Source organism: Cebidichthys violaceus, unplaced genomic scaffold (assembly GCF_023349555.1).
Source record: "Cebidichthys violaceus isolate CVI_PGR_0920_01 unplaced genomic scaffold, fCebVio1.0.p SCAF_13, whole genome shotgun sequence".
NCBI classification, from domain to species: domain Eukaryota; kingdom Metazoa; phylum Chordata; class Actinopteri; order Perciformes; family Stichaeidae; genus Cebidichthys; species Cebidichthys violaceus.
In genome coordinates this window covers 8683932-8710376 of record NW_027176296.1, presented here as the reverse complement: position 1 = coordinate 8710376, position 26445 = coordinate 8683932, and the positions used below count along the sequence as shown (strand labels likewise).

General features: G+C 40.6%; 3 protein-coding genes across 20 annotated transcripts in view; 1 reads left to right on the top strand and 2 right to left on the bottom strand.

The window, feature by feature from the left end:
- kank4 (KN motif and ankyrin repeat domains 4) overlaps positions 1 to 10434 on the bottom strand; it is a 74310-nt gene extending 63876 nt beyond the window's left edge. Inside the window, exon 1 of the mRNA XM_068707658.1 lies at positions 10360 to 10434. The gene's annotated coding sequence lies outside the window, so the exon portion shown is untranslated. The remainder of the gene's footprint in view (positions 1 to 10359) is intronic.
- Positions 10435 to 11812: 1378 nt separating this feature from the next.
- Positions 11813 to 20767, top strand: usp1 (ubiquitin specific peptidase 1). 3 transcript variants are annotated; one of them, XM_068707655.1, is made up of 9 exons: positions 11813 to 11911; positions 12414 to 12654; positions 12991 to 13132; positions 13706 to 13807; positions 14976 to 15145; positions 15675 to 16315; positions 16500 to 16658; positions 16752 to 16953; positions 18599 to 20767. In XM_068707655.1, exons 2-9 carry the CDS (start codon positions 12485 to 12487, stop codon positions 19365 to 19367), a joined length of 2355 nt encoding a protein of 784 aa, XP_068563756.1. In that variant the 5' UTR covers positions 11813 to 11911; positions 12414 to 12484; the 3' UTR covers positions 19368 to 20767. The 3 variants fall into 3 exon arrangements, with proteins under 3 accessions (XP_068563756.1, XP_068563757.1, XP_068563755.1); XM_068707656.1 differs by having other exon boundaries at positions 12988 to 13132; positions 14979 to 15145; XM_068707654.1 differs by having other exon boundaries at positions 12988 to 13132.
- A 52-nt stretch (positions 20768 to 20819) lies between these two features.
- dock7 (dedicator of cytokinesis 7) overlaps positions 20820 to 26445 on the bottom strand; it is a 47929-nt gene continuing 42303 nt past the window's right edge. For 10 of the 16 annotated variants that reach the window (XM_068707636.1, XM_068707638.1, XM_068707640.1 and 7 more), the window contains 7 exons: positions 25075 to 25200; positions 24890 to 24979; positions 24514 to 24750; positions 24114 to 24257; positions 23870 to 23976; positions 23450 to 23617; positions 20820 to 21608 (listed from right to left, as the gene is read on the bottom strand). In XM_068707636.1, the coding sequence (XP_068563737.1) occupies positions 21566 to 21608; positions 23450 to 23617; positions 23870 to 23976; positions 24114 to 24257; positions 24514 to 24750; positions 24890 to 24979; positions 25075 to 25200 (915 nt within the window). In that variant the 3' untranslated portion in view covers positions 20820 to 21565. Of the gene's footprint in view, positions 21609 to 21796; positions 21817 to 23449; positions 23618 to 23869; positions 23977 to 24113; positions 24258 to 24513; positions 24751 to 24889; positions 24980 to 25074; positions 25210 to 26445 lie in introns of all 16 variants that reach the window. The other 6 variants (XM_068707637.1, XM_068707641.1, XM_068707644.1 and 3 more) reach the window with 2 other exon arrangements.

The following is a 26445-nucleotide window of genomic DNA, read 5'->3' as shown; positions in this document are numbered from 1 at the left end:
CAGAGGTGTGTGTGTGTGTGTGTGTGTGTGTGTGTGTGTGTGTGTGTGTGAGTGTGTGTGCCATGTGTGTAAGCAAGAGAGAGGGAGAGATAGAGAGGGTGTGGAGGAGAGAGTGCCATAAAGCCAATTTTCTCTTTGGCTTGCAGATGGGAGACATAAAACGTTCATAAGAGAAAAATTGTTGTCAGATAGAGAAAGCATGTGTTGAGGTTGTCCTAAGAATGAGGTTGGGGGGGGGTTTGAGTAAGCGACAAACACAAAATCTGTCGCTTAGTAGAACAGGTGCACAGAGGTGCCCACACACAAGCACATCAGGACTAAACAATACAACAACACTGCATTATGACTGAATTTTACCATTTAATAATAACACCTTCAGCAACAAAACAGCGGGTAAAGTCAAGAAAACGACACCTGTACACACAAGACAGAATAATACAACAAAATCTTCAGCACCAGCAGCTCACACGGTCACAAATGACCTTTACATGAACGGCGTCAGAGAAGAAATATACAGCATTCAGGCAGGTAGAGCAAGACATTTTAGATGTGAAGCAGCTCATGGAAGCACCTCTTGACTCATTCACATGTTCACAGGATTAAAATGTAAAATCTGAAATCAAACACACACACACACACACACACACACACACACACACACACACACACACACACAAACTAAGGAAAAAGACACACTGACTTGTTTACATATGCAGCTCTACACTGCTGTCGTTTCTCTCCTCGTGATAGGAAGCACAAGTCTGCTGGCACTGCAGCTCGGCAGCTGGCTGATATTGGTTATGTCTGGTTTGTGGGGACGGTTCTGTGTTCAGCGTTTATTCAGCAAACATTTTAGAAGTCACACAGCTGACGTCACACAGAAATACATCTTAAGACATTTTTGACTTGGGGCTCTACCAACCCTATAGAGGAATGTCATTTGTTCCTCTCACTCGTCCATCTATGCAATTTTCATGTCAGCCAAAAGTAGACATTGGAATACAACAGAAACGGGTCATAGGAGAGCCTTCTATCTTTATATATCTTTGAGCTGCAATTAACAATTATTTTCATTATCAATGAATCTGCCTATTGATCAAGTTGTTATTCCTCCAACTGTCCAAAACCCAAATATAGTCAGTTTACTAAAGTGATATTAAACAGAGCGAAGCACCAAATCTGCCAGATTAATTGTCTGATGAAATAATTTATCAAGAGACTAATTATTTCAGCTTGAATATAGCTCCTTAACTCTATTACTATTGGTCAGTCTGTTAACCAAATTTAAGAAATACAGTCTTAACTTTGTATGACTCTATTCTGTGGGGGGGCCCAAAAAAGATCCATTTTCAAAACCAACCAAGATTTTGCAAACCACTGGCTCGGTTTGATACAACAGTTGAATCCTTCTGACTTCCCACTATTGTCCAGCAGCCACAGCAACAATCACAGTCCTCTCTACTCTCACATAGTTGTGGTTTACTCACAATCTCTCCTTGCAACTTCTGCTGCCAGCAAGAGCAGTAGGAGGCAATGCAGACAGAGTGTGTGGGTGCCAGTGAACTAAGCCAGTGAACTCACACAGAACAGACTTATAATGTGGATGCAGAGTATGCAGAGTGTTGATAATGGAGTAAGCATTAAGTGCAGCACATGGGGAGCGAAGACGTATAATCAAACCTGCAGGTGGATGCTGAGGTCAGTGGGAAAATGGAAAATGCTGTGAAGATATCACACAAGAATGTGCATGAATAGACCGCAGTGCAATAAAAGTACATGTACAACATGATTTAGTGATTAAGCATGTCATGTATGAGTGGAACTCAAGTAGTCTGCAAAGGAAACAACACTCCCACCTCCACACGAAGAACGTCACACTGTATCCACAAGCGATGTATTTATACACAAAATATTCAAATATACACTCAGAAAGCCAAAGATTATTTCATGTTGAAAACACACAACTGACTGCCACAAACAATCACACATACATTCTAACACACATTCATTAAGTCTTTGACTTTGCGCAGGGAGTGGTCACTTCCAACAACACTTAGACAGGAAGTTCCTGCCTCCAGCAGCGAGCCAATTACAACACAGCATTTAGCGATGAAGGTTCCATTAGGAAGTCCCATGTTTCCCTGTGCACTCTGGACTCCTCTCACGACAGACTCTGTTTTTTCCTGCCTGTCAATGCCAGGAACCCATTAAGGAGCAGAGGTGGGGATGCAACGCAGGGAAACAATGTAAGGATGGACCTAGCAATTGTTCCTCACCGTTGCTACTTGAGAAATGTCCTGTTGTGGTGCTTTATTTCTGGTGTAGCTGTAGTGGAGGACCTTGTTTTAAATACTGCCTGAAGACATGGTTGTATAAATTATGGCTCTGATCTTAATTCACTGGAAACTATCTGACCCTTATCCTTCAAGAGCCATACAGGGTTTAACACATGTTTTAGCTCATTGACTACAAATCACAAGGAGGTAGGTATGTATAAATAGCAAGTCGAGTGGACGCTGTAGATAATCCATTACTGTGAATGCTTAGGTCTGTGATCATCTTAAGGGGGGGGGCAGTTTGGGGAATTTTTTTAAGTACCCTGCAACCACACTTAAAAGCTAGGGTTGGTAATCTTGAGAAACTAGCAAGAGTAAGCTAGATTTTGGAAAATCTTCAACCACAAAATCCAGCCCAGCGCAGCACTAGCTCCAAATGTCGCTAAATCTAGCGAGAAAGTTGCCAAGTCTGCAACACTGACAGTCCGTCCCTTAAGGTCTACCTCCAAAGCCAATGAGTGCACGGACAGAAAAGGAAAAACGAAAGCCTTGCAGCTTTTATTGTTCCTCTGATCTCCATAGTTCCCCTCAGCATTGAACTGAAGCCCACCTCAGTGACCTTTGTCCAGCTAAACTCACCCACTCTCGCATCCGCCATGGAAACTCCACAAAAACACACGTACCGATTAACAATGCAAATCTATAAACCACATATCACAATGTTTTTCAAAGTCTGGACTGTTTGACAAAGGTATGCCACAAGAAGATATTACATGTTGTCGCTGTTGTGGAAACACTTCTCAGTAGCGTTGTTCTGACAAAAAGGCAGAAGAAGAATCAGATAAAGATCACACAACAAATATTAACTTAGCTGTTTCCTACATCATCTCCCCAGTCGCTAACAATACAAAACAGGAGAAATGTCTGTGTAAAAAATTATGGACTTTTTTTGGCTGATTTTGATCAGCAAAAACGGCCTTTGCATCTCTTCCTAATCAATGTTCAATACATCAAATGGGACACACCAAAGGAAAAGTTGCAATAAAACTATAAAAATATAGGGCAGCCCACCTGCTTTCAAGTGATAAAACATGGACTATTTAGTTATATATTCCGCTTAAAGCTTTGTAATCCAGCAGGGGTGATGGTGATCAATAGGAATATATTTTACTCTGTAGCCTGACACGACTATGCCTGTCTGATGAAAGGCATCATTGCAGACACATAGAGATGACTGATAAACATTTAGAATACAACAAATGAATACAAGAATTTGAGTTTAAGAAGGGAAATTGCCATGTCAGCTACTTTTGTTCTACTTTTGCTACTTTTGTACTTTTGCCTGGCAACTAGGTTAAATTAAATTATAGATCTTAACCTTCACAGTGGTAGCACTGTGGCAAATAGGATGTTAGGGTTAGGAGTTTTGACGTGTTATGTAATGACACTGAATGACTCAAATAGGTTTGCCAACAAAACCAAAGTGATTGTAAAAAAAAGTACAGAGTCTGTGATCTAAGCCAGTGGACATTCCTTTAAACACAAAATGTGCTTCCAGAGCAAAGAAAGAAATCTGCCTACCTTGGCATTGACTTTAATGCTAGCTGGCTACGGTTCAAAAATGGGCTGAATCAGCCACAACAAATTCATGAATTGTCAGGGGGCAAAGTGCTGATGTCTACAAACTCTTCATTTTGTCAAAGTTAAATTGAAGTTTCACACTTTCTCTGAATACATACATTTATAATGGTATACTTGTCAGACATGTGGTCCATAGAAAAGAAAAAGCTATAAGATAAAGTAAATTGACACTGGGTTGAAATCAATTTGTTCTAAATGTATTCACTCGAGCTGTGTAATCTAATGAAAAAGCTTGCTTAGAGAATCTCCTCACCCCTAAAACCCCATCTGACGACCACAGAGCCACTTTATCTGAACTTCTGCAAAGTCCCACTGTTTCTTAAAGTCATGCAAGTCTGTGGGAAGCTGTTGTTTGCAGAGCAGATGTGCTGCAGGCACAAAGCATATACGCACACCTCCAGCGCGGTGTGAACTCACCCTTCTGCTGACAGTGATAGGAGGGAACACACCTCTAGCTTTAGGATACCAACATGGAGAGAGACAGAGCTGTGAAGGCATGGCACAGCTGAGGAATAGTGTGTCAACAGAGAATGAGATTAGTAGTGCTATCCCTAGGCGTTCGCTCAGCTGGTGTGTGTGTGTGTGTGTGTGTGTGTGTGTGTGTGTGTGTGTGTGTGTGTGTGTGTGTGTGTGTGTGTGTGTGTGTGTGTGTGAGAGAGTCTGCTGACTCCTGGCTCTCATGTATCTGTGTGTGTTCTCAGCGAGGGTTTTTTGGCTTCTTTGACTGACACAGACAGAGAGTTTAGGGAGTCCCTCTCCCTCCCACAGCACGGCTAAGAAGCCCTAAAGCTCCTTAGCCCAGGCTCTACCACTTGTTCAATAAAAGAACATCTTCTTTTTTTAAACTAGAAATACTGCGGAGATAAAACAATAATAAAATCCAACCTAGTGTTGCCCTTGAAGGCTGGAACTCAAGCACACTTGCAAAGGAAGTGTTTTTGAAAGCTCACACACTTGCAGATTCTTTTATTTTCTAGCTTTGTTTTGCCTGTGTAGTGGATTATTTGGTTCAGTAAGAAAATGAGCACCTTTATCCTTTTCAGCAATCAACTCAGCACACACATTTCTGAGCGAACACACTCCCGCTGTGTGGGCCAACAAAAGCATTTACAGGTTCAGAGAAGCCTTAGGAGGAGTCGGTGGATGTGAAAGTCTGGAGAATATGAGCCACACAGGAGCGCCGGGCGCTCGGCCAGTCCAGACCGAGCACAGGCTGGCATCAACCGGCCCCGGCCAACTTTACACACCGACACACACACCACGCACGTTAGTGCCCATCTCGCTCAGTGAGAAAACAACCTGTAACACTGGTGTAGACGCGCCAGACACACACTCATCACTACAATGTTTGTGTAAAGGAATCGTGTTGTCTGCCATATGGTTGTGTGTTGTTTCTCAGCTGACAGCTGATAACAAATTAGAATAATTACCATTGTGATAATCACGCAAACTCAGAATCAGAGTTTATTCGGTGTGGTTACGATGTTCAGAAAGAAGCAAGTGTACCGTGCCTCGCTCTGAATCAGAGCAGCCATCCTAAGATGCTCACTGGAGTGGCTACAGATTCTGGGTGGGCCCAGTGTGTGTGTGTCGGTTTCTGTGCATCAATACACTTTCCATCAGATTAAGCTGCTAACCCTTTCCTATACAGTTCTACCTAAGGCTTGGTCGCTAATGGTCTGATTTCCACTGCAGGACCAAAGTGGACTATCTGACTATTCATGACATTTAGTTTACCCCAGAAATTCCTTTTTGTTTTCCCTTCTGTTGGCAATTTGATCAACAACGCTAACATCGGCATGCTGACATTGACAATACTAATATGCTAATGTTTATTAGGTATAAAGTGTACAATGTTCACCAGCTTAGTTTAGCATGTCAGCATGTTAATTGCTAATTTGCACTAAACACAAAAAGTACAACTGAGGCTGATGGGAATGTCATTAATTTTCCAGATGTTTTATTTGCTAATAAAATCTGACCTGATGATGGCACAAGATGGAAGGTCAGGGGATCATTACAGTAGTTACAGTTCATCCTGAGGGAGACATGAATGTCTTTACCAAATTGTATAACCATCCATCAAATTTGTTTTAAAGACATTGCAGTCCCTGAGCCACTTTTCAGTTCAATGCAAACTTATCATTTTAATGTTGTTAATAAATTGCAAATGTTGGTTTATTTTAATATTTCAACTCTAATTAAAGGATGACACGCTCCTCAATGTGTTAGAAAATGCTATGAGATTTGGGATTACAAAACCTTCTCAGATCTTACTCAACAACCTTAAAAATTCATGGTTGGCGAGTTGAAAAAAAACGGCTGTTTTGCTTTTTTTCAATTCCTGAAAAGTTGACATTTCACAGATACACGGTTTCATCAGACGGTGCCTATTAGCAAATCACACATCATGGCATCGTTACAGAGAATGCACCTAACAGCCACCAGCATGTAAGTTAGAATGAGTCACCTCTCTGCACCTCCAAGGAAATCACGCTGACACACACACACACACACACACACACACACACACACATATGCATAGATAAACACACACATACAGCGGGACACTGTACACTAATGCGGGTCAACCAAATCTCGGAGAACAGTGTATGTGTGCATGAATAACAATGTGCCCTTTAACCTGAGCATGGATGCATCCTAATGTCAGTGAATGCAGCACAAAACACAGTCACGCACACACACACAACGTGACACCCTGTAAACATGCCCCATGTAGCAGGAACGCCTTGCCTTTTTAATGTTGTGTAGCTGCGGTTAGCCAGCCAACCATGAACAATGCTGTGTGGCAGGCAGGCAGAGCAGTGGCCAAGACTAACTCAGAATACAGACCGTAAAAGAGCAGAGATGGAGAGAGACAGCGAGGTTTTGCATTAGGGATGGTGCGAGGACGAAACGGAGGGGATGGCAAGCAAAGCAAAGATGCAGAGTGAATGTATGCATAGCGCCAAGAAGCAACCATGCAAAAGTTGCATATATGATCACTCTAAATAACAACCATCACTTGCTATTTCTTCTCAGCTCTCTCCACTGGTTACCGTGCTTTCGACAGTGTGTATTGTGATCGTATGAATGTGTGCACGAGTCAGGCTCCAGCTGAAAGACATTAGTGAGGCCAGGAGGGAATTTTACTTAAACCTGGTCCAGCTGACGAAATGTTTCAGAGAAGGGATCAAGAAGCATAGAGAGCCGTAAAAGACAAACCGATAACGATAAAGAGAGAGAGATTCCCTTTGACAGTATGTTTTTACATACGTGTACAAATATGTACATGCATGCCTCGCTTCTAGCATCTGATTACCACACAGATACAAAAAGAAAAATGTACATCAGCATACAGAGAGAAAGATGATAACAGCTGGAGTCCTCACAGCAATAGCTGGAATATATATATGTGTGTGTGTGTGTGTGTGTGTGTGTGTGTGTGTGTGTGTGTGTGTGTGTTGGTTTTAAAAATGTAGATTCAGTTCCAGAAATGACATTAAAATGACGAGTAGACAGAGAAAAAAAAATGGAAACATAGAACACAGGATAGTAGCACATGAAGAGTAAACAGAGTGAAAATAAAAGAAGGAATAAATCAATAACTGACAGAAGATACTATAAAATAGAGTGACATGAGAGGATAAGAAAGGAGGCACACAAGAAACAGCTGAGCTGAGAACCACATCTATCCTTCCCTTACCTCTGCGGCTGTGTGTGGTATCCTTTGGGACAAAAAACGTAGTGGGGGGGGGGGGGGGGGGGGGGGGGGACAGGGGACTTCAGCTTCAACAGCACCACCACAGATCCCCACTTTCTAGCACGTTCCAAGGTAATTTACATACATCTGTGTCTATCAGCCAAACTCTTCAGTCCGCTGGGACAGTATTCTGTCTACCTGCGTAGGTTTGTGTGAATGTATCCTGGATGGTGATGAAGAGTGGTGAGTGAAAAGGAGAGTCCTACGCTAGAGGGCAGACCGACCGGCTGAAACAGGGAGAGTAGAGAGCAGACTGAGTAGGATGGAAGAGTTACTGCTTCCTAACATCAGAACGGCTGGGCTGGATACACCCACCTCGTCAGCATGCATCAAATGGGAGTCTCTACGATGCTCTAAAGTATGCAGAGGGAGAGATCCTCCTAATCTGATGTGATACATGCACATATGCATGCAAGGTTACGCACACATGCGTACACTCATAAAGGATCTCATTAACCCCCTTTTACTGACACACACACACACACACACACACACACACACACACACACACACACAAAAGTACTCTCTCGACTGAACAGAGCCTGTGTGAGATGTCTGCCGGGACTTTCAGTGAAAATAATAAGTACACTAGCAGATGGGAAGAGCAAAGCAATAACAGTCTTCATGGCAAAAACAGCCTTAAATAAGTTTATCTTGGTGCTCACAGACGTTGAAGGGCTGAAAAAGTTGATTAATCTTGTAAGTTGCTGTATATTTTTAACCCTTTAAAGCCTCTAAAAAACCCTCAAATGAAACAATCTGAAAGGGAAAAATCCTTTCCATGTCCAAACTGAGACCATAACCTGTCTGACCTGTCATTTATTTTAATGAATTAGACGAGAGACAGAACATTTCTCAACAATTACAATCATTTAAAGTTAATTATTATTGAAAATTGTCAAGCATTTGCTGATTTCAGTTTCTTCAATGCTAAGATTCACTGCATGGCTAACTTAGCTTAGCACGAAGGCTGAAACCAGGTGGAAATGGCTAGCTTGGTTCTGTCCAAAGGTAATACAATCCACCTGCCAGCACTGCTAAAGCTCATTAATTAACATTTCATACTTTGTTTGTTTGTTGTAATCAAATGGTTAAATAGTGTTGCCATACCCTACAGGTTAGCAAAGAAGAAGGTGCGCTTTTGTGTACAGAGAGTAAAAGCTAAAGTAGACTTTAGGACATGCCTCTCATTCTTGGAGTGCACCATTGCATGTCGTTCAACATGCTTTCATTTTCCCTCCAGTGATCCCCTCCTGGGAGAGAAGGTGGGCGGAGGCTGCAGGAGGGGTTTCATGTCATGGGCCAGGACTCTGAGCTGCCACACCGCCAACCTCTGCTGCCCTGGCAGTGAGAGCTCTGTGCCTCCTGGGACAAAGCCTGCCTTGATAAAGGCCAACTCCATTGCTTAGTACATGGAGAATGACCCTCATTACTCCTACAGGTTAGGGGTTAAATTCTTGTTGGGTGGGCCAATAGGAGGCGATATTTCTGAAATGTTTGCATTAACAGTAAGGGCAGGTTTTTTTTACAGATTCAAGGCGGAACAGGTGGATGTTTTTCTTCTTGTTTTGTCATCTGAAAATAGAAAAAGAAAACTCCCACAATGGGGGCTTTGGGAATACATTTCAGGGAGAGTACATTTCTGCCACCATTTAATTTCTCAAAACAATCCTGTTGCCTCCACTGTGTAATGTAATAGCCAATGAAAAACAAGGACTTGTGTTGATTTCACATAGTTCAGGACATGGGTGGCATGCTGTGCCTTCAGAGTATATGCAAAAAAAAAAGGCTCCCCTTGAGAGAATGATGTTGTCAGGAGGTGAAGAGGGACGTGAGACACAGTAATCCCTTTTTATAATGCATCCCCTGGTTAGGCTTTAGATGGGATGTGAGAGAACATAACACCTCCCCACCAGTGTTACATCTGGAAACATTCCCTGCTGCTTATCACATTTGTAATGAAATCTATTTCATAAGGCAATTATTTATTAATAAACAGTATGTGTGTGGTTTAAGATAATTCCAACCCAGTTTATATGAGGTATGGGTTTCTCGTACATTGAGTGCAAGAAATGCACTGTTTGAAGCCAACCCAGAACTGGAGATTGCAAAGATAACATTTTCTGAGGATGGTGATGGTGAGTTCATGCTGTAGCTCCATCACCACCACAAGGCTAACAGCCCCACAGAAAGTCCCAACTGCTCCCGTCCACTACAGTATCAGCAGCCTTGCTGCAACATCACTTGATCACCAAGCCAGAAAATAAATAGAGAGATTCCGGAAGCTGGGGCACAGTAGGTTAGCCCATATCCATCGACACATCCTTGCTGCTGACCAAGCAGCCACTCTGCAGCTGCAGCGGCGGCTCGTCCTGCATAACCTACACACCGTCGTATATGCCATCAAATGCCTATACTGGCTGTGTGGAAGGAAACGACACACCTGTCCTTGCTTATTCTTTTGCTCTGCGTTAAATTGATGCGATCCTCCCCGTATGATGAAAACGCACGCCAGCAACACCACTCCGTAGCTCCTATATTGAAATCAACACACTACAACTGATGCAGATGAGCCGAAACAGAGATGAAATAAAGCGCGCTTGCAGTCACCCGTTCGAGCTGATTTTAGTTTATCTGAATCACGTAGAAAAAGCCGGAAAATGGTAAATAGTATCTTACCGTTAAAATCGTGGAAGGATAGCCTCTGCTGACTGTCAGATGAAGAGATGCTCCGGTGGAGGAGGGAATGATGCTCGACACTTCCACCTCCGTTCACGTGTACAATGTTGCCCCCTGCCGGTTGAAGGTGTACATTGCCTCCAAAAGAACCGTTTCTAACCGGAGACGAGCTGTTTAATGTTTATGTAAAATATATGTCTTCTTAAGTATAGTGAAGAGCAAGTGTTGTGACACGTGTCTCAGTAATTAAAACATACACAAATTGTTTTTTGGAGTTGAATTCCTCAAAAATTACTTTTGTCAAGTCAGGCGAAATACAAGTACACTCCCGTTTACCATTTTCAAAATAAAGTCCGAAAAGTCCTGTAATGTGGGAAACTTCTGTCCTTTTCTTGTGATTGCATTTATTTTTATTTTTTCCAGCGCCATATAGGCCTAATGTTGAAATAGTGTACTCAAATGTTTCTGTAGAAGCTCCAACAGGTCAAAACAAGTCCAAGTGGTCAAGTAGCCCCTCACACCAAGTCTAACCAGCCACGTTAAAGCGTAAAGACAGACCTTTATATACAGTATATTGTATATTTCAAGGGCAAAAAAAAAAAAATCTAATTTAAAAATGTAATTGTATATTAGACCACTGCTAGTCTGCAAATCAGAATTGCAGAAAACATGCCTCATCTGTAGTTTATGCAGTGTTTTAGGCACGTAAACAGTATCCCATTAAGGTGAAGGCTACAAATATTTTATTGTCCAGTTCCCGGATGTCTTAAATTGAAATTAAAATTACATTTAAAATGAAATGAAAAGTGTCTTTATTCGTTGTTTGCTGAGGAAGCAATTGAGCAGTGGTGGAAATAGTAGAAATAATTAGTAGTAATTTCCTTAAATTAAGTAGCCATACAATAATTTAAAAGTAGACTTTTAAGTAAAAGTTCTACATCCAAAATTTGACTATGTAAAGCTACAAAAGTATTAGGTTATGAGCAAAACTGCAATTACAACGCCTTTACAAAGTTTTTCATTTTTAGTTGTATCTTGATTTGGCTCTTCATTAAAGATCATGTGCAGGAATCATTTTCAACCAAATACTTCCTCACTTTTTTATTTTTTTAAAAAAATAATCTCTCACTGCCGGTGTAATTTACTGTAACTCTGTCAGCTTGATAAAGGACTACAAAAATAAAAGACTACAAAAAGCTTCCGAGAGTGGCCATGGGGGCCTAAATTAATTAGGTGACTTAATCTAAGCCTGAGATCTGAAATGCAACTATTTCTGGTTATATAATTTTACAAACGCATAACCTAATTTACTAACGTTACGTATACGTCTGAAATACGTTTAATACCAGGGCTGACCGCTATTTGGACGTTTTTGCCGGATGTTTTAATGTCGTGTCGCCGTTTCACCGGCGGTATAGCTGCCAGTGGGTCTTCCGGTCTTCCGTCAGGAAAAAGCGCCAACTTCTGCCGCACCGTCTGAATCGCCAAACATTCGTATTTGCTGGATACTTCGCGAAATATAGTAGACTTCGACCTGGAGTGACTAATTCAGGTGAGCGTACACATGCTGTAGACAATGTAGGGATTTTCAAAGTTAGTGTTGTTTAATTAAGCGAACTGTTGAAAAAGCTGCGTGCTGCCTCTTTACTCCTCCTCCTTCTTCACAACACCGTTTGACCCAGTTTGGTCTCTGTGTTGTGTGCAAACTGCAGTTTATTGTGCACTATTTGCTACGTCCTAGCTAACTCTTAACGCTAACCAGATAACAGTTGCTAATGTAAACGGCTCTATTTCAAATGTTGAGTGGAATAATGATAATATGAGAGGCACCAGTACGTTAGTCGGCTAACGTTAACATGTTATATAACTCGTTGTTCATTCGGTTGAACCAGACATGTCTCCATTACAATTAGCTAGTAACTTTAGCTAGTTTGGTTGTAGTTAGTTAACGTTGTGTAACTACAACCAAACGCAGTGCGTAGTTAACTTTCGTTCTCGTTAAACGCTGATGGCGCCCTCTGAAATTCAGTTCTGTTTTTCCCTTTTCTTGCCAGTGAGGTGCGCTGTTGCATCTCTATAAAGAGAAAAAAAAGATCTCCCGAGGGCAACGTTACCAGTGATAAAGATGCCGGGTCTGCAGGGTGAGAACGTGGTGGCGGCGCTGGGGAGCCCCATCAAGAGGAGTAAACTGTCTCTGAAGTTCCTCCACAAGAAAGACACTAAACGGGCTCTGGACTTCTCTGAACCGCAAGCAGATGAGCCCAAAACAGTTGAACAAGTGGAGCCTGAGGCGAGGTGGGTATCTGTTGTGAACATGTGATGTATCTGGGGGCAATATGAAGTTAAAAAACGCTGCTTTGTTTGCCTACTTTGTTGAGAAATTGTCTTGTTATGCTGTTTGTCTGTTACTCCTTGCCTTCCAATATATAATTTTGAATGGAAATTTGCCAATTAGTCATGTTTGGTTATGTACATGTTAAGAGTTTGTTTAAAAATAAAGTACAACAGAGAATAATGATTGCAACCATATTGCCCAGCCCTTGTTAAACGGCAAGAATCAAACAAGTAACTAGTAAGTTGTGGTTCTTTTTTCTTTTAATTTCAAACTATGTTTTCTTCACTGTTCAGCAGCTGTGATCAGGCGGTCCCTGGTCCTTCTCCATGTCCAGCCTCACCTGGCCTTCTCCTGTCATGTGACAAGAGAGAGACCTTGGTGCCATTTGTGGGTTTCAACAACTTGGGCAACACCTGCTATCTGAACAGTATTTTACAGGTGGGTCCTTCTCACCACAGACAAAACGTGTGTGTGTGTGTGTGTGTGTGTGTGTGTGTGTGTGTGTGTGTGTGTGTGTGTGTGTGTGTGTGTGTGTGTGTGTGTGTGTGTGTGTATATGTATATATATATATTTTATTATTATTATTATTAAGGAGTCTCACAGCCAGAGAAAAGACGCTGTTTTCAAGTCTAGTGGTTTGACAGCTGATACTTCTGTATCTCTTTCCAGACGGCAGCTGTGGCTGGGCTTTGTCTTTTATTATAATTTGAACTCTTCGCAAGCTCCTCTTAACAACATCACTGGTGCTCAGTAGATGGTACCAATGATGTTCTGGGTGGTTTTAATCACCCGCTGTAAAGCCGTCCTGTATTATAATGTCCTTAAATGTTTTTAGTTCAACTTTGTGAACCCAACAGAAACCCTGTTATCGCTCACAGACGATACAGCAAATATAGCAATGTCATAGTTTCAGTATTTATCAGGAAAAATGTTTATGCTCACAGTGTGTGATTTGTTTGTGTCGTCCATGTGACGAGCGTGATGATGATTTATGTGTGGTTTCTGCTGCAGGTGCTGTACTACTGCCCGGGGCTCAGAGAAGGAATAAAGAAACTCTACACCCTGTCTAAAAGAAAACACGAGCCAAAGGAAGAAACGGATCAAAGCCAAGAGGTTAGTGCATTAAGACTGTCATTTATTTATTTTATTTTACAAAATTTACGTTTGTAAACGATAGGTTAATTTCTAAAGCTATTAACATCAAAAATTCAAAACAATTCTTCTAAGGTAGGGGTGCCCACACTTTTTGGGCTTGCTAGCTAAAATGACCAAGTCAAAATGATCTAACTACATTAAAAAAATAATAATAATATATATATATATATATATATATATATACACACACACACACACACACACACACACACTGAGTATACTTTTATATTTACAATATATGTTGGCGTACCTTGCATAACTGCATGAATCCTTATGGCACAATACAATTCTGTAAATTTTTGGTCATACCTTACTGTGATGACTTGCGCTGATTGGAATCAACCAGGGTTGCATAGTCCAGACAGTGGCTGCTGGTAGCCAGCCTCAAGCAGACTTCAAATGATCATCAGTCATGGTGGAACAGTATTTGGACTTAATATTCATTATGTGGGAAAAGACTGACTCGCATAAATAAGTAGAGCCGAATACTGCAGTCAAGAAGGTAGCACATTTCCTCATGTTTGGGTACATGGAACTGTTCATGAGCCGTGGACTTCAGCTGAATGTCAGCCTGTAGTGTCAATGCAATGTTTGATGCGAGTGAATCACCTCAATATCTTCCCGAAATGTGCAGCACATAAATGTAGCGACTGGCTCGAGTAAAGCAAAGTCTTGACAGCGTTTGTCAAACTCTGGCAGACACTTGTCAATCTGCTGTGTGCACTGTCAAGTTGCGCACACGGCTTCTGTTGCGTCTCCAGGTCTGACGCAAGGTTTTAGAAGTTCCCCAAATCATGGCGCTACAGCTTTAGCTTCTTTAGTAGAAATAAATTGGAAGGCTAACTAATTAGCTCGCCGGAGTTTTGCAGTAGCTCGCGCGTTTGATCGTGCATACATGGTGACCCGTGTGTTAGAAAAGATGTGATCTCAGACTGGCTGCCCTGTACGTCAATCAAGTGGCAAATGCCATGAGGACATTACATTTTTTTGAATGCATGCGATCTACCCGCACGATCAATGTATTGGGCACCCCTGTTCTAAGGGGATCTGATATATTAGATACAAAGCTACAATTCTAAAAGTCTTTATATTTGATTCATTCTTTTGTTTGCATTTTATTTGTCAGCAGTCAGAAGTTGCCGCTGAGGCTTTGCCGGCTCAGATCGAGCTCCTCGGGAGCTTCAACAGTCTCATAACATCAGCGGAGCAGCTGCAGTCCAGCTTCCTGTTGAACCCCGACAGCTTCAGTGAAGGAGAACTCGCTACTCCGCCTCGGAGAATACTCCACACACTCAGGTAACGATGTGGTGACTCTCATAATTTCTGCCTGGATGGCTGTCCAAATGATTAGTTAGCTTATTTCTAATCAAAGTAATGAGTAATGTAGGACAAAACTGTACATTCACTGTACAAACAAGCATTCACTGTACAAGCAAGTTGTGTGTTTGCAAAACATACAATGAAACGAGTGGATTTTCAAATCTTTTATCTTGAATCCTACTTTAACACACTTTTTTCCTTTTATCCTGAATCTTACTTTAAAACCATTATTTTTGAACCGCATTTTTCTGTTGTCATTTTTTTTACTTTTATTATGAAATAGCCATATATAGTCGCATTTCATGTATGACTGAATATGTAAAATAAAAAGAGGTGAAACTTCAGCAAAACCAATAAATTGAATATGAACACATTGCTGTTATAAATGCATTAATTGTTACAGTAAAAAAACAAAGAACAGCAGCACACGTTCACATTTCTCAGGCTGAAACAAGCATATGTTGATCAATTATTAAAATGTATATTTTTTTAATGTGGGTTGCAGGCAGCTGAACCCCATGTATGAAGGTTATCTTCAGCATGATGCCCAAGAAGTGCTGCAGTGCATCCTGGGATATATCCAAGAGGCCTGTGACATCATGAGGAAGGAGCAGCAGTTGGAGAGCGATGCCACTGAGACGGAGGTTAAACTTGAGGACAGCTGCTCTGCGACAGAATCCAAAACTCCCTCAGAAGAGGACAGCCAAGTCAGCGGCAAGAGGAAGAGTGACACTGAAGTGGGGAACGCCAAGAAGAAGCCCAAATCTGTCAAGTCTAAGAAATCTGATGCCGAGGATAATAAACCTCTCACCCGCTCCAAAAGGAAGTCCTCCAGTGACATCACGGTGAAAGATGGAAATCATGCGGAGGAGAAAGGCAGCGATTGTGAGGGGAAAGGTGACAAGGCGTCTAAAGAGGCAGAAGGGAAAGGAAAGAAGAGGTCTAAGCTGAGCTGGCTGAGGCGTTCAGGGAAACAGCCGAGTATCTTCTCCAAGTTCCTCAGCGTGGGAAAGATCAGCTCCGTGAAGAACCAAAACAAACCGGAGCCGGAGGACGAGCCGACTGACGAGAGAAGTCCCAACGAGAAGACCAGTGAAGAGACATCGCCTCCAAAGATGGCTGAAGAGAAGACAGCGAATATTCAGGGTATGAGATCATTCCTATAAGAGGAATTTAATATGAGGGATCAATTTAGCCAGGTGCAGGAAATGAAGAATATGAAATCTCATAAACTTATTCCTGTTCATTTAACCTCTGCCCTGTAGAAACAGCCAGCATTAGGATAAATGTGACTTCAGGCATTAAATACAACTGTTCCTCTTCTATCCAGAGGGCCTTGACTTGATGGAGCACTTGTTCCAGGGCCAGCTGGTTTTGAGGACTCGCTGTCTGGAGTGTGAGAGCTTCACGGAAAGGAGAGAAGACTTCCAAGACATCAGTGTCCCGGTGCTCGATGACGAACCCAGCAGCCCGGACGAGCTCTCTAAGGGTAAGGACTCTTACTTTAATCAGCTGTCAGTACAACAACGCTTTTCAAAAAAGAAGTCCCAGATCATGATGAATTGATTTCCTCTCTTCCCAGTTTCTCCTGATCCCAAACCAGAGCTGAAGACTCTGAAGTGGGCGATCGCTCAGTTTGCGTCGGTGGAGCGCATCGTTGGGGAGGACAAGTACTTCTGTGAGACGTGTCACCATTACACCGAGGCCGAGAGGAGTCTGCTGTTTGACAAAACTCCTGAAGTCATCACCATCCACCTGAAGCGCTTCTCTGCCAACAGCTTAGAGTGAGTTGAGGACTTTTTAACACATTTATTGTCATTTCACTCAGTTTTCTGTCTTCTATCCTTCAGTATTTTCTTCCAAAATATTGTAGATTATTTATAGTAGGGCTGCAACAACTAACGCCCGGTAACATCGATCCGTCACATAAAGGAAACGGGTGGGAGGTATTTCTGTCCGTTTCTTTTTAAATAAACCTCTAGTCATGCATTTGTCCATCACAATACATACAGATCGTCCAGAGCCGCATGATTTAGCTGATTTAATGTGTGAAGTAATGGAGAATTTCACAGTTTTAAACATCAATTCTATCACATAAGGTTATGGAGTTTTGGGAATATTTCATTCCATCAGGCAGTCTGAGGTGAATCGTTTATTTCTCCACATCTAAAACTTAAGCAATATCTGATCAAATATAACAATGATTATAATAAAATAATAAACTTCATGTATAGACTACTTATTAAATCTCAAAGTGTTTACAGAAAAAAGCAACACATTGAAACAAGGCAAGTAGACAATGAATGTGTTTGTGTGGTGTTTAGTGCAGTATACTAGTAATCATAACAAAGAAATAAGTTGAATTTCTATGATCATTTATTTTACAAAAATGGGAAAACACTGGAATGTATACATCCAACATTTGTACAAGTGGTACCAGTGTAGGGAAAAAATGGAGGCTCCACGTGTTATATACATAGAACTATTCACATGTTACAGCCTCTCCTCTCTTCACTGCTATCAGCAGCAGTTCAGTCGAAGTCTCACAATGTTTTTGTCACATGACTGTTGGTCTCAGGCGAGTCAGTCATGGCTTCCTTGTTGTGCTGAGAGTGCAGAACTTTATGGCTTTTTACATTACCTGTTTACTTCAAACGGTTCATTTGGGACAAGGTTTTGGCTGAAATGTTCAAGATTCTTTGGGAAACAATGTTGTCATATCTGCGCCGATACCAATATACATCTAGATCAACTAATTTCAGCCAATTAAATCGGTCTTGCTCTATATACAATCACTTTATTATGACGTACTAGACTGGGACTACTTCTTCAACATCCAAGACTTTTTGTGGAATGCTATACTGACACTTTTATGACCTACTATACAGACTTTTAAATGACATTACTATACTGTCTTTTTTTAAATTTTTTATATGACATAAAAAGTCACATCACAGTATGATTTTTTTTTTTTTTATGACCTACTATACAGACTTTTAAATGACATTACTATACCGTCTTTCTTAAACTCTTTTATGGCATACTATACAAGTACTTTTTTATGACATGCTAAGACTTTTAGTTTGACTCACTAAACCTTATACTTCTGTATTACATACTATATTATGGCTTTTTCACGACATCATGTGCTATGACTTTCTTGACTTCGTCGATGTCCAACATGATTTGTTTTTGGGACATACTTTACTGACTTTTTAATGAAATAACATACCTTGACCGTCTACAACTTTTTATGACATACATTTACACTATGACTTTTTGTATTCTTTTGTAGTATACTACACTGACTTTTCACATACTGTGAACAGGAATACAACAGGAAAGGTTTCACCTAAATTCTCAATTGAATACAGTGACATGGTCCTGGTACAGATCTTAACTCCTCCCCCCCGTTTCCTTTCTTCGTAGCTTGGACCCGTATGCAGGTCTGTCCAAAGTGAACACCCCCCTACAGACCCCTCTGACTTTGTCTCTGGAGGAGTGGTGCACCGGCTCCTCGTCCACCAAGGGTCAACGCTACCAGCTGTTTGCCGTGGTCATGCACAGCGGCGTCACCATCAGCAGCGGCCACTACACCGCCTACGTCCGCATGTCTGATCTGAAAGAAATGAAGCTGTGGGACAGAAAAGAAACCCAGGAGGAGGAAGAGGAGAATAAAGAGGGAACCCAAGTGAAAGCTGAATTGCCGGACTACGATGACGGAGAGGTGTCTTTCAGCCTGAGAGCGAGGGGACAGAGAGGAGCGAGTTTACCGAGCAGCAAAGCGGGAGGAAAGAAGCAGTCGGAGGGGGGAGTCGGACTCTTGGGCGGCCAGAGGAGTCGGTCCAGCTGTGAGCTCGGGAGCAACGGCAAACACACGGAGAAAGCAGCCAACAGTGGATCGGAGGGATCCAAACGGAGGAAACCCGTCAACAGCCTGGGCCAAAGTAGTGAAGCAGGACTCAACAAGGAGGCAGGAGAGGAGGCATCCACCACTTCCTGTGGCGGGGCGCGGGCCACAGAGCTGCAGGCGTTGGACAACCTCCTCGATTATGAGGGCAAGTGGTTGCTGTTTGACGACTCTGAGGTGCGTTTGTTTGAGGAGGAAGAGTTCCTGCGTGCCTGCTCTCCTGAGACCTCCTCTTCATCAACACCGTACCTGCTGTTCTACAGACGGATGCCTGGACCCCAACACTGACATGACTGGGGGGGGGCGGGGGTGCGCCAGACAGACTTTTTGTAGCTAAACACCCAGACAACAATCCAGTGGCTGCCATATTAGCACCTGAGCTCACCTCAGATGTTCATGAGCCTGTTTAGGTTTTTAGAAATATTCAGTCAAGTGGGAATTAAATCTTCTGTGTGCCGGGATTACTTTAGCCCCTTTCTTTGGCATGTGACTCGTCTGTTAAGTACAGTGATCTGTCTTTTTGCTTTGTTTATCTCTTGGACATTTTTTCTCTTGTTTGGAACTCACTCTAATTTTTTTCCAATTTGGAAAAGCACTTTAGAACTAAAATGTTATTTGAAAATGGAGAATGTCTTTTTCTATGCTTTTTTATTTTTCTAAAATGAATTTGTATCGGTGCTGTCTGGAATAGATTACCCAACTAAAAACAAGACTCAAATAGCTTTTCCATATAAAATATGCTTCATGAGGTCAGAACAATACACTGCAGTCTCTTATTCTGTAATTATGAAGAAAACATTTTCCTCCTATAACAACTTCACAGAAAGTTTCTGTTTTGCAATGAGGTCTTTTTTTAATACATCTGAAGCATGACTTTTACACTGGCATATCTTTATATTGAAAACACACTTCTATATGCAAAGGTTATATATATTTTGTTGGTACTGTTAATGCAGGGTGCATAGTGTCACTCACTCCAGACATCGGAAGCCTTTACAGGATCCAAATTTAGAGTGAAGATATTTGAAACATATATTTCTTAAGTCAACTATGAGGTGTATAATGAAACATAATTCAGAGAAGAAAGGATCTGATCTGTGCTCAATGAGTCTCTTTCAAGAAGAGGATCAATTCAGAAGTTATTTTAGAACAAACTGATTAAATGAGCACAATCAGACCAGAATTAAGAGACAAAAGTAAGTCCACAATCTCTCACATCTGATGGTGTAGATGTGATTGTTTATCTGCATATGTCCAGTGTTGGAAGTTCATAAATAAGTGTGTGAACAATAAGCTAAATGCTTTGACTAAGTGAATAAACATCAGACTGCCCTCTACCTTTAAGATGAGCGCTTCAATCAGACAAAACAAGAACCTACATTTTAGAAGGTGTAAAGTTGTCACAAAGGATTTTGTCCCTATGAACACAAATCATGTTTCTATTGAGGATTTGTTTTATGCTTGTTAGTAATATTACATAGCTTTGTTTGATAAATATGATCGTGTTAAAATATTCAGTAACGGTGACATTGTCTCAGGTTCAACAGCAGCATTTGTGTCCAATCATGGTTTCAGGGATTGAATTGTTTTTTTGGTCTTAGTGATGAATACTCATGAATCATATACACGTCTCCTTTAAACTCACTCATTCCAGCTGTAATTCTAAAGCAATAAAGTTTTTACCTTCATCTGGCGATACTCATTCACACCCAACATAATCACTACGACTGTACACCAAACTGAACATTAAAATATTTATTTAGTAAAATATTTAAAATAAACAAAACTACATAAAATAATACAAGGATGTTTAAAGTACCTACCTTTTATAACGTTCTTTAAAATACAAATTATAAAGTATGATAAATAATGGTACCATTTTTTTTTTTCCTCCCCCCAATTGAATTACAATGTAAAATGCATTGCTACGCCATAATAAAAAAGTGCACACATGAAACTGAATAGAGATTTTTGACAGTACATCATTAGACACCTTGACTTTTAAAATTGCACCTTTTCTGCAGACACTTGTCAAAAATCAGCATGAAAAAAAACTTGTTTTTTTTGGCACTTTGATTAACCAATAAAGGGACCGCAGAGCATCCTTTGTATTCAGTGGCTTCGTAGTTTACATCCAGCAGATTGTGTGGGTTCTAAAGTGGAGGTTAACGTTAGTATATTTGTAGTGGTAGCATAGGGACGTATACAGACTCGTCCCCTTATGTGACAAATGGCCAGCAAAGAAAAACTCTAAATGCCAAGGCATCGCTTTAAGATCCACTTGAATGTCCCTCTAATTGTGTAACAGTTTGTATGTAAACAAATTAAGACACTGGAATGACGTACCAAGCTGCAACACTGAGCCTTTCTTTTGACATGCTCTCCGAAAAAACTGACCAACCTTCAAGAGACTCCTATTTACAATTGAGAATAATAAATTAATATTGCAATTTCTTGTGTGTGTGTGTGTGTATTCTTCTTCATCTTCAAAGGTCAAGCTTGCGAAGACTCATTCTGCTGAAGGAATCTCTGGAAACAAGAAGAAAAAAAAACCCGATGTTTTCATTTAGATAGAAATATCGGATGTTTTCATTGAACAAGGAATTAACTTGTGAGAATAGCAAGACTGTGAAGCTAGGAGAACTGAAATGACAAAGACAGGACATGGATTCTAAAACAAAAGGATCACAAGATGTAGTCTGAAAGTCCCGAGCTACCTTGTCAAGCTGTCCGTTTGCTGCGTGATTATTGAAGAAGCAAAAACAAAGACTCATTTAAGTTCACATCCAAAACGATTGCAGGGTATATGCAGGAATCCTTCAGTTAAAATGCATACTTTTTAAAGAGTCTTTCCATACATTTAAGGAAGTCATCGCAACTTTGAGTTCTAACCGGTTCCATCAGCAAAACACTTCAACTTACATTTACTATAGATTGATTGTCAGATACCACCATAAAATCTGTGATGAAAATATATATTAAGTCATACAATACTATGTCTTAAAAAAAGTCATGGTGTAGTACATCTTCAAAAATAGTATGTCATGAAGTCATATAGCATATCAAAAAAATAGTATTGTGATACAAAAAAAGACATAGTATAGTATGTTGAAAAAAGTAAAAAGGTAATGGTATAGCATGTGGAGAAAAGTCATGAAAAAGTTATAATATAGTAAAGTCAGTACAACATTTCGAGAAAAAAGTCAAAATTGTCACAGTATAGTATGTCGAAAAAAGACGGGAAAAATTCATAATATCGTATGTCAAAAAATTGAAAAACAGTCATAAAAATGTCACAGTGTAGTATGTCGAAAAAAGTCATCATATAGAATGTCAAAAACAGTCATAAAAAAATCTTAGTATAGTATATCAAAAAAGCCACAAAAGCGTTATGGCATAATATGACAAAAAAAAGTCATAAAAATCATAGTATAGCATGTTGAAAAAAAGTCATGAAACAGTATAGGATGTCGAAACAGTCATGGAAAAGTCAGAGTATAGTATGTTGTGAAAAGCAATAAAAAGTCATAGCATAGTATGTCAAAAAAATGTATTGTATAGAAAGAATCCTAAAAAATATAAAATAAAGTAATAAAAATGTAAAAAAAAAGTCATGGCATAATATGTCCAAAAAAGTCACAGTATAGTATGTCCAAAAAAGTTATAAAAACTTCATAGCATGGTATGTAAAAAAAAAAAGTCACAAAGTTACAGTATAGTATATTAAAAAAAAGTTATAAAACGTCATAGCATCGTATATGTCAAAAAAAGGCAGAATAGTATGTCAAAAAAAGTAACAAAAACGTCATTGTATAGGAGTAAAAAAAAAAAGATGGTATAGTATGTTGAAAAAAAGTCGGAAAACATTCATAAACAAGTCATAATCATAGTATGTTTATGTTAAAATAGCTTTGGGCTTATTTCTTAAAGTAATATCAATATTTGTATTAATGCACCAGGGCAGAGGGTTCCAATTTACAGCATTCGTTCTCTGAGAATCTCTTTCATATCCAAGCAATATTTGTACTCTCACTGAAATATCCCTAATTCCATGGATACCAAATTGGGACCTTTTGAGTCAGAAATGAATCTATTCAGGCAATCATTAGCAATACCTAGCCCTAGTCATTGCATAGTTTGTCATAATAAAGTCAGAGCATAATGTGTAAAAAGAAAAGAGAAGATGCAGGCAGAGGGCAGGCTCTCTGTAGAAACACTTCTCTTGGTGATTGAGAGGGAATATTTTGAGTCCATGCATTGTTTTTTTAGGACATTCCTACATACTCTACCTTTAAGGGCCTGATTGTGGCTAAATTGATTCATCAACTTGTAATACTTTTTGATGACCCTGTGCATTCACACACACACACCTGTGTGAGTTGACCTGAAGCACAGGCTTATAAAGCTGTGGGATCTTCCTGTTGATGAGCGGCTGCAGCGCCTCCTTCAGCCGGTGATAGTTCCTCTCCAGCTCCCTCTGGTACTCCTTCTGGTCCGGACCAATCAGGCTCTTATTCTTACGCAGGGCATCTTCACACCTTTGGCAGACAAGAAATAACTGGCATTTAGACTCTGTGCAATACTTTGTCTACGCTACTGTAGATGGAGAATCGTTGCATTGCTCCTTTTTTTGTAGCAAGGCGTATTAAGGCATCTGGACATTTTAAGGTTTAACTAGAACTGTAGTTAAACGTAGTTTTCTCATTATTCTGACATACAGAATTGTTTTCTTATAATGTTGTGTCTCTCTGTTATGTTGCACCTGTGGATTCCACGTTCACAGTCCGTACCTCTTTGTGAAGTCTTTGAAGCAGAGCCGTAGCTTATTGTGGTGTCTGTACAGCTTGGGGTCACTAGGAATATCTGACAGGAACACCTGAGCCACCTCCAAAGGACCCTGAGGAAAACAGACATGACTCTTCCTCTACAACTTTACTTATGCTAACAAATACCTTGAATAACACTTTTTTCTTCTCAAGCACCAATGCAAACAAAAGTCTTATCGCACATATATGTGACATCTTAACCCGTTACCTGGTTGACAGTTGTGCCCACTGACCCCTGTAGGACCATCTGCAGCATCTTGGCGTCAGCAGGGTCCTGGTGGGTGGCAAAAGCCAGCTCCTGAGTCTTCTTCTGCATGTCTTCTATTGCCACCTCGATGGGTGTGGATATAATCTGCAAAGTGAAGGATACAAGCTGCTCAAGAGTTGGATAAAACACTTCATAGAACATCATCCTTCCACAGCTGGAGATATTATCATAGATGTTGTTTTGCAAAAAAAGTGTATAAAAATGCAAATCATTATTAATGTTTTTTGTTGGCTGTCTGAAAAAAAAAATCAAGAGAAACTAAAACAAGTATATTAAAAAAGTTGAAAAGCTTCTGCAAGTGAGTTGCTTTGTGTGAACAGGTTGGAAGGTGTTCTCCCACCTCCTCTTTGTGGATGATGTTGATGCGGGTCTTGATGTAGGGGAAAGCGTGGGAGGTGGTGAGGATGGTCTTGCGCTTGAACTGTTCGTGCAGGTCCCCGTGGGCCCGGCCATCGAGAGTGAAGGGGGTGCAGTAGACGAAACGCCGCAAATTGTAGTTCTTGTCAAAGTAAGTGATGCGGTCCTTCATCTCGTATGTGTCGAAGTACGGCTCCACATATGTGATCTGGATGAACGCCTACAGAAATAACAAGGTATTGTTGGTTGGTTGAGGTTTTAGATGGTGTTCCCTTTGTTGGAAGATGGATTCTCAGACTAAAGTTTTGAATGAAATCACTCTAAACTGTATTCACATGTACATTCTGCTCAACACCAACCTTGTTTGGGTCCAGCTTGCACTTGTCCACTGGGTTAGAGTCCTTGATGACTTCTACCTGTTCCTCTCCAAATCGCTCTCCATAGAAACCCTGAGAAGAAATGCAGCACAGAACCTCATTAGTGAAAGCACACATGGCTAGGAAGACATTTAGGAATAGTCTAGAGGCGTCATGGTGGACTTTACCTCTAGCCTGTGAGAAATCTCCGCCAGCTTCGTGATGGCCGGCTCTTTGTACACAAACTCCTGCTCGTCTAAGTCACCAAACTTTGAACCGTAAATTCCAACTCTGAAGTACGTACCAAACATCCTCTTTCCATCCTGCGAGCAGAGGGAGATAAATGTTAGTGCTGAGCAAGAACAGAAATGAAATTCATATAAGAACGTGTATATTAACATCCAGATTGTCAAAATAAAAACACTTTTAATAAGCCATTGTCCAAATCAGTTAAACAGACTGAGATACAGTGTTTGTTGTAGCTTATACAAGTGTGTACGAACGGTTTCTATGGACGTGAAGATAAGGACAGTGTCCAATAGAAAGCAGCCGAGAGGAAGTCAGCAACCTCAAGATTATCATCCACACATTTAGCCAATAGTAACCACAGTCACACGGTAACAAGCAGGTAGGACATATTAGCATTCACTGGAGAAATTCCAGTTTTTAGAAGACAATTGTAGAGTACACAGAGGGCCGGCAGGTCCCTTGTTTCACCTCGGGGTAACAGGCAGAGAGCAAAACATCAACAGGAAAAGACTCACTATTCTAAAATATGCATTTACCAGTCAGCAGAATATTCACGTCATGAACAGGTCGAACAGATACTACTAAATAGGAATATGATGGAATAAATTGAAATCAACTCTAACTTTCTAGATTTTGCCAAGCATATACGTACATATGCTCTATGAATGCATTTCGCCTGCTTTGAGTAAAATAGGCCAAGTTAAAAGCAATAGAGAAGTATGCTTAGATTGCATTACTCAGTCACAGGAGTCATGACAGAAAACAAAAGAAAACCCTGAGAAAAAAAGAACAAAAATGCCCACAACTACTTCAAACAGATGCTTAAACTCAACCACTCTGTGATATTTTAGGAAGAACAGACGAAAAAATGTCCATCAAATCCAGAAACTCTGAATTGTGTTCCCCTCAAGACATCCAGAAAGCAATTTCAGCTTCAAGTTCATTAAAATCAGAAAACACAGCAGGATGGGAGTGAGCGAGTGTGTGTGTGTGTGTGTGTGTGTGTGTGTGTGTGTGTGTGTGTGTGTGTGTGTGTGTGTGTGTAACATGAGAAAGGGAGAAGCTGTGGACAAGTTGCGCAGGTTGGCATGTTACTCTAGTAAAAGTTAATTTAATAAACCCTCTTGATAACTGCAAGCTCGAGGCAAATCTTAAAAATCCATCTTGTATTTTTACTACAACTGCTCATTGAAAATAAATTGAAGCAAACATGTAAGGCCCTGAAAACTAAGGAACTTACCACAAGACACAATTAAGTAAAGTGGGAAGGAAGGGTCGGCAACCAGGGAAATCAAAAAGGAGAAAACAGA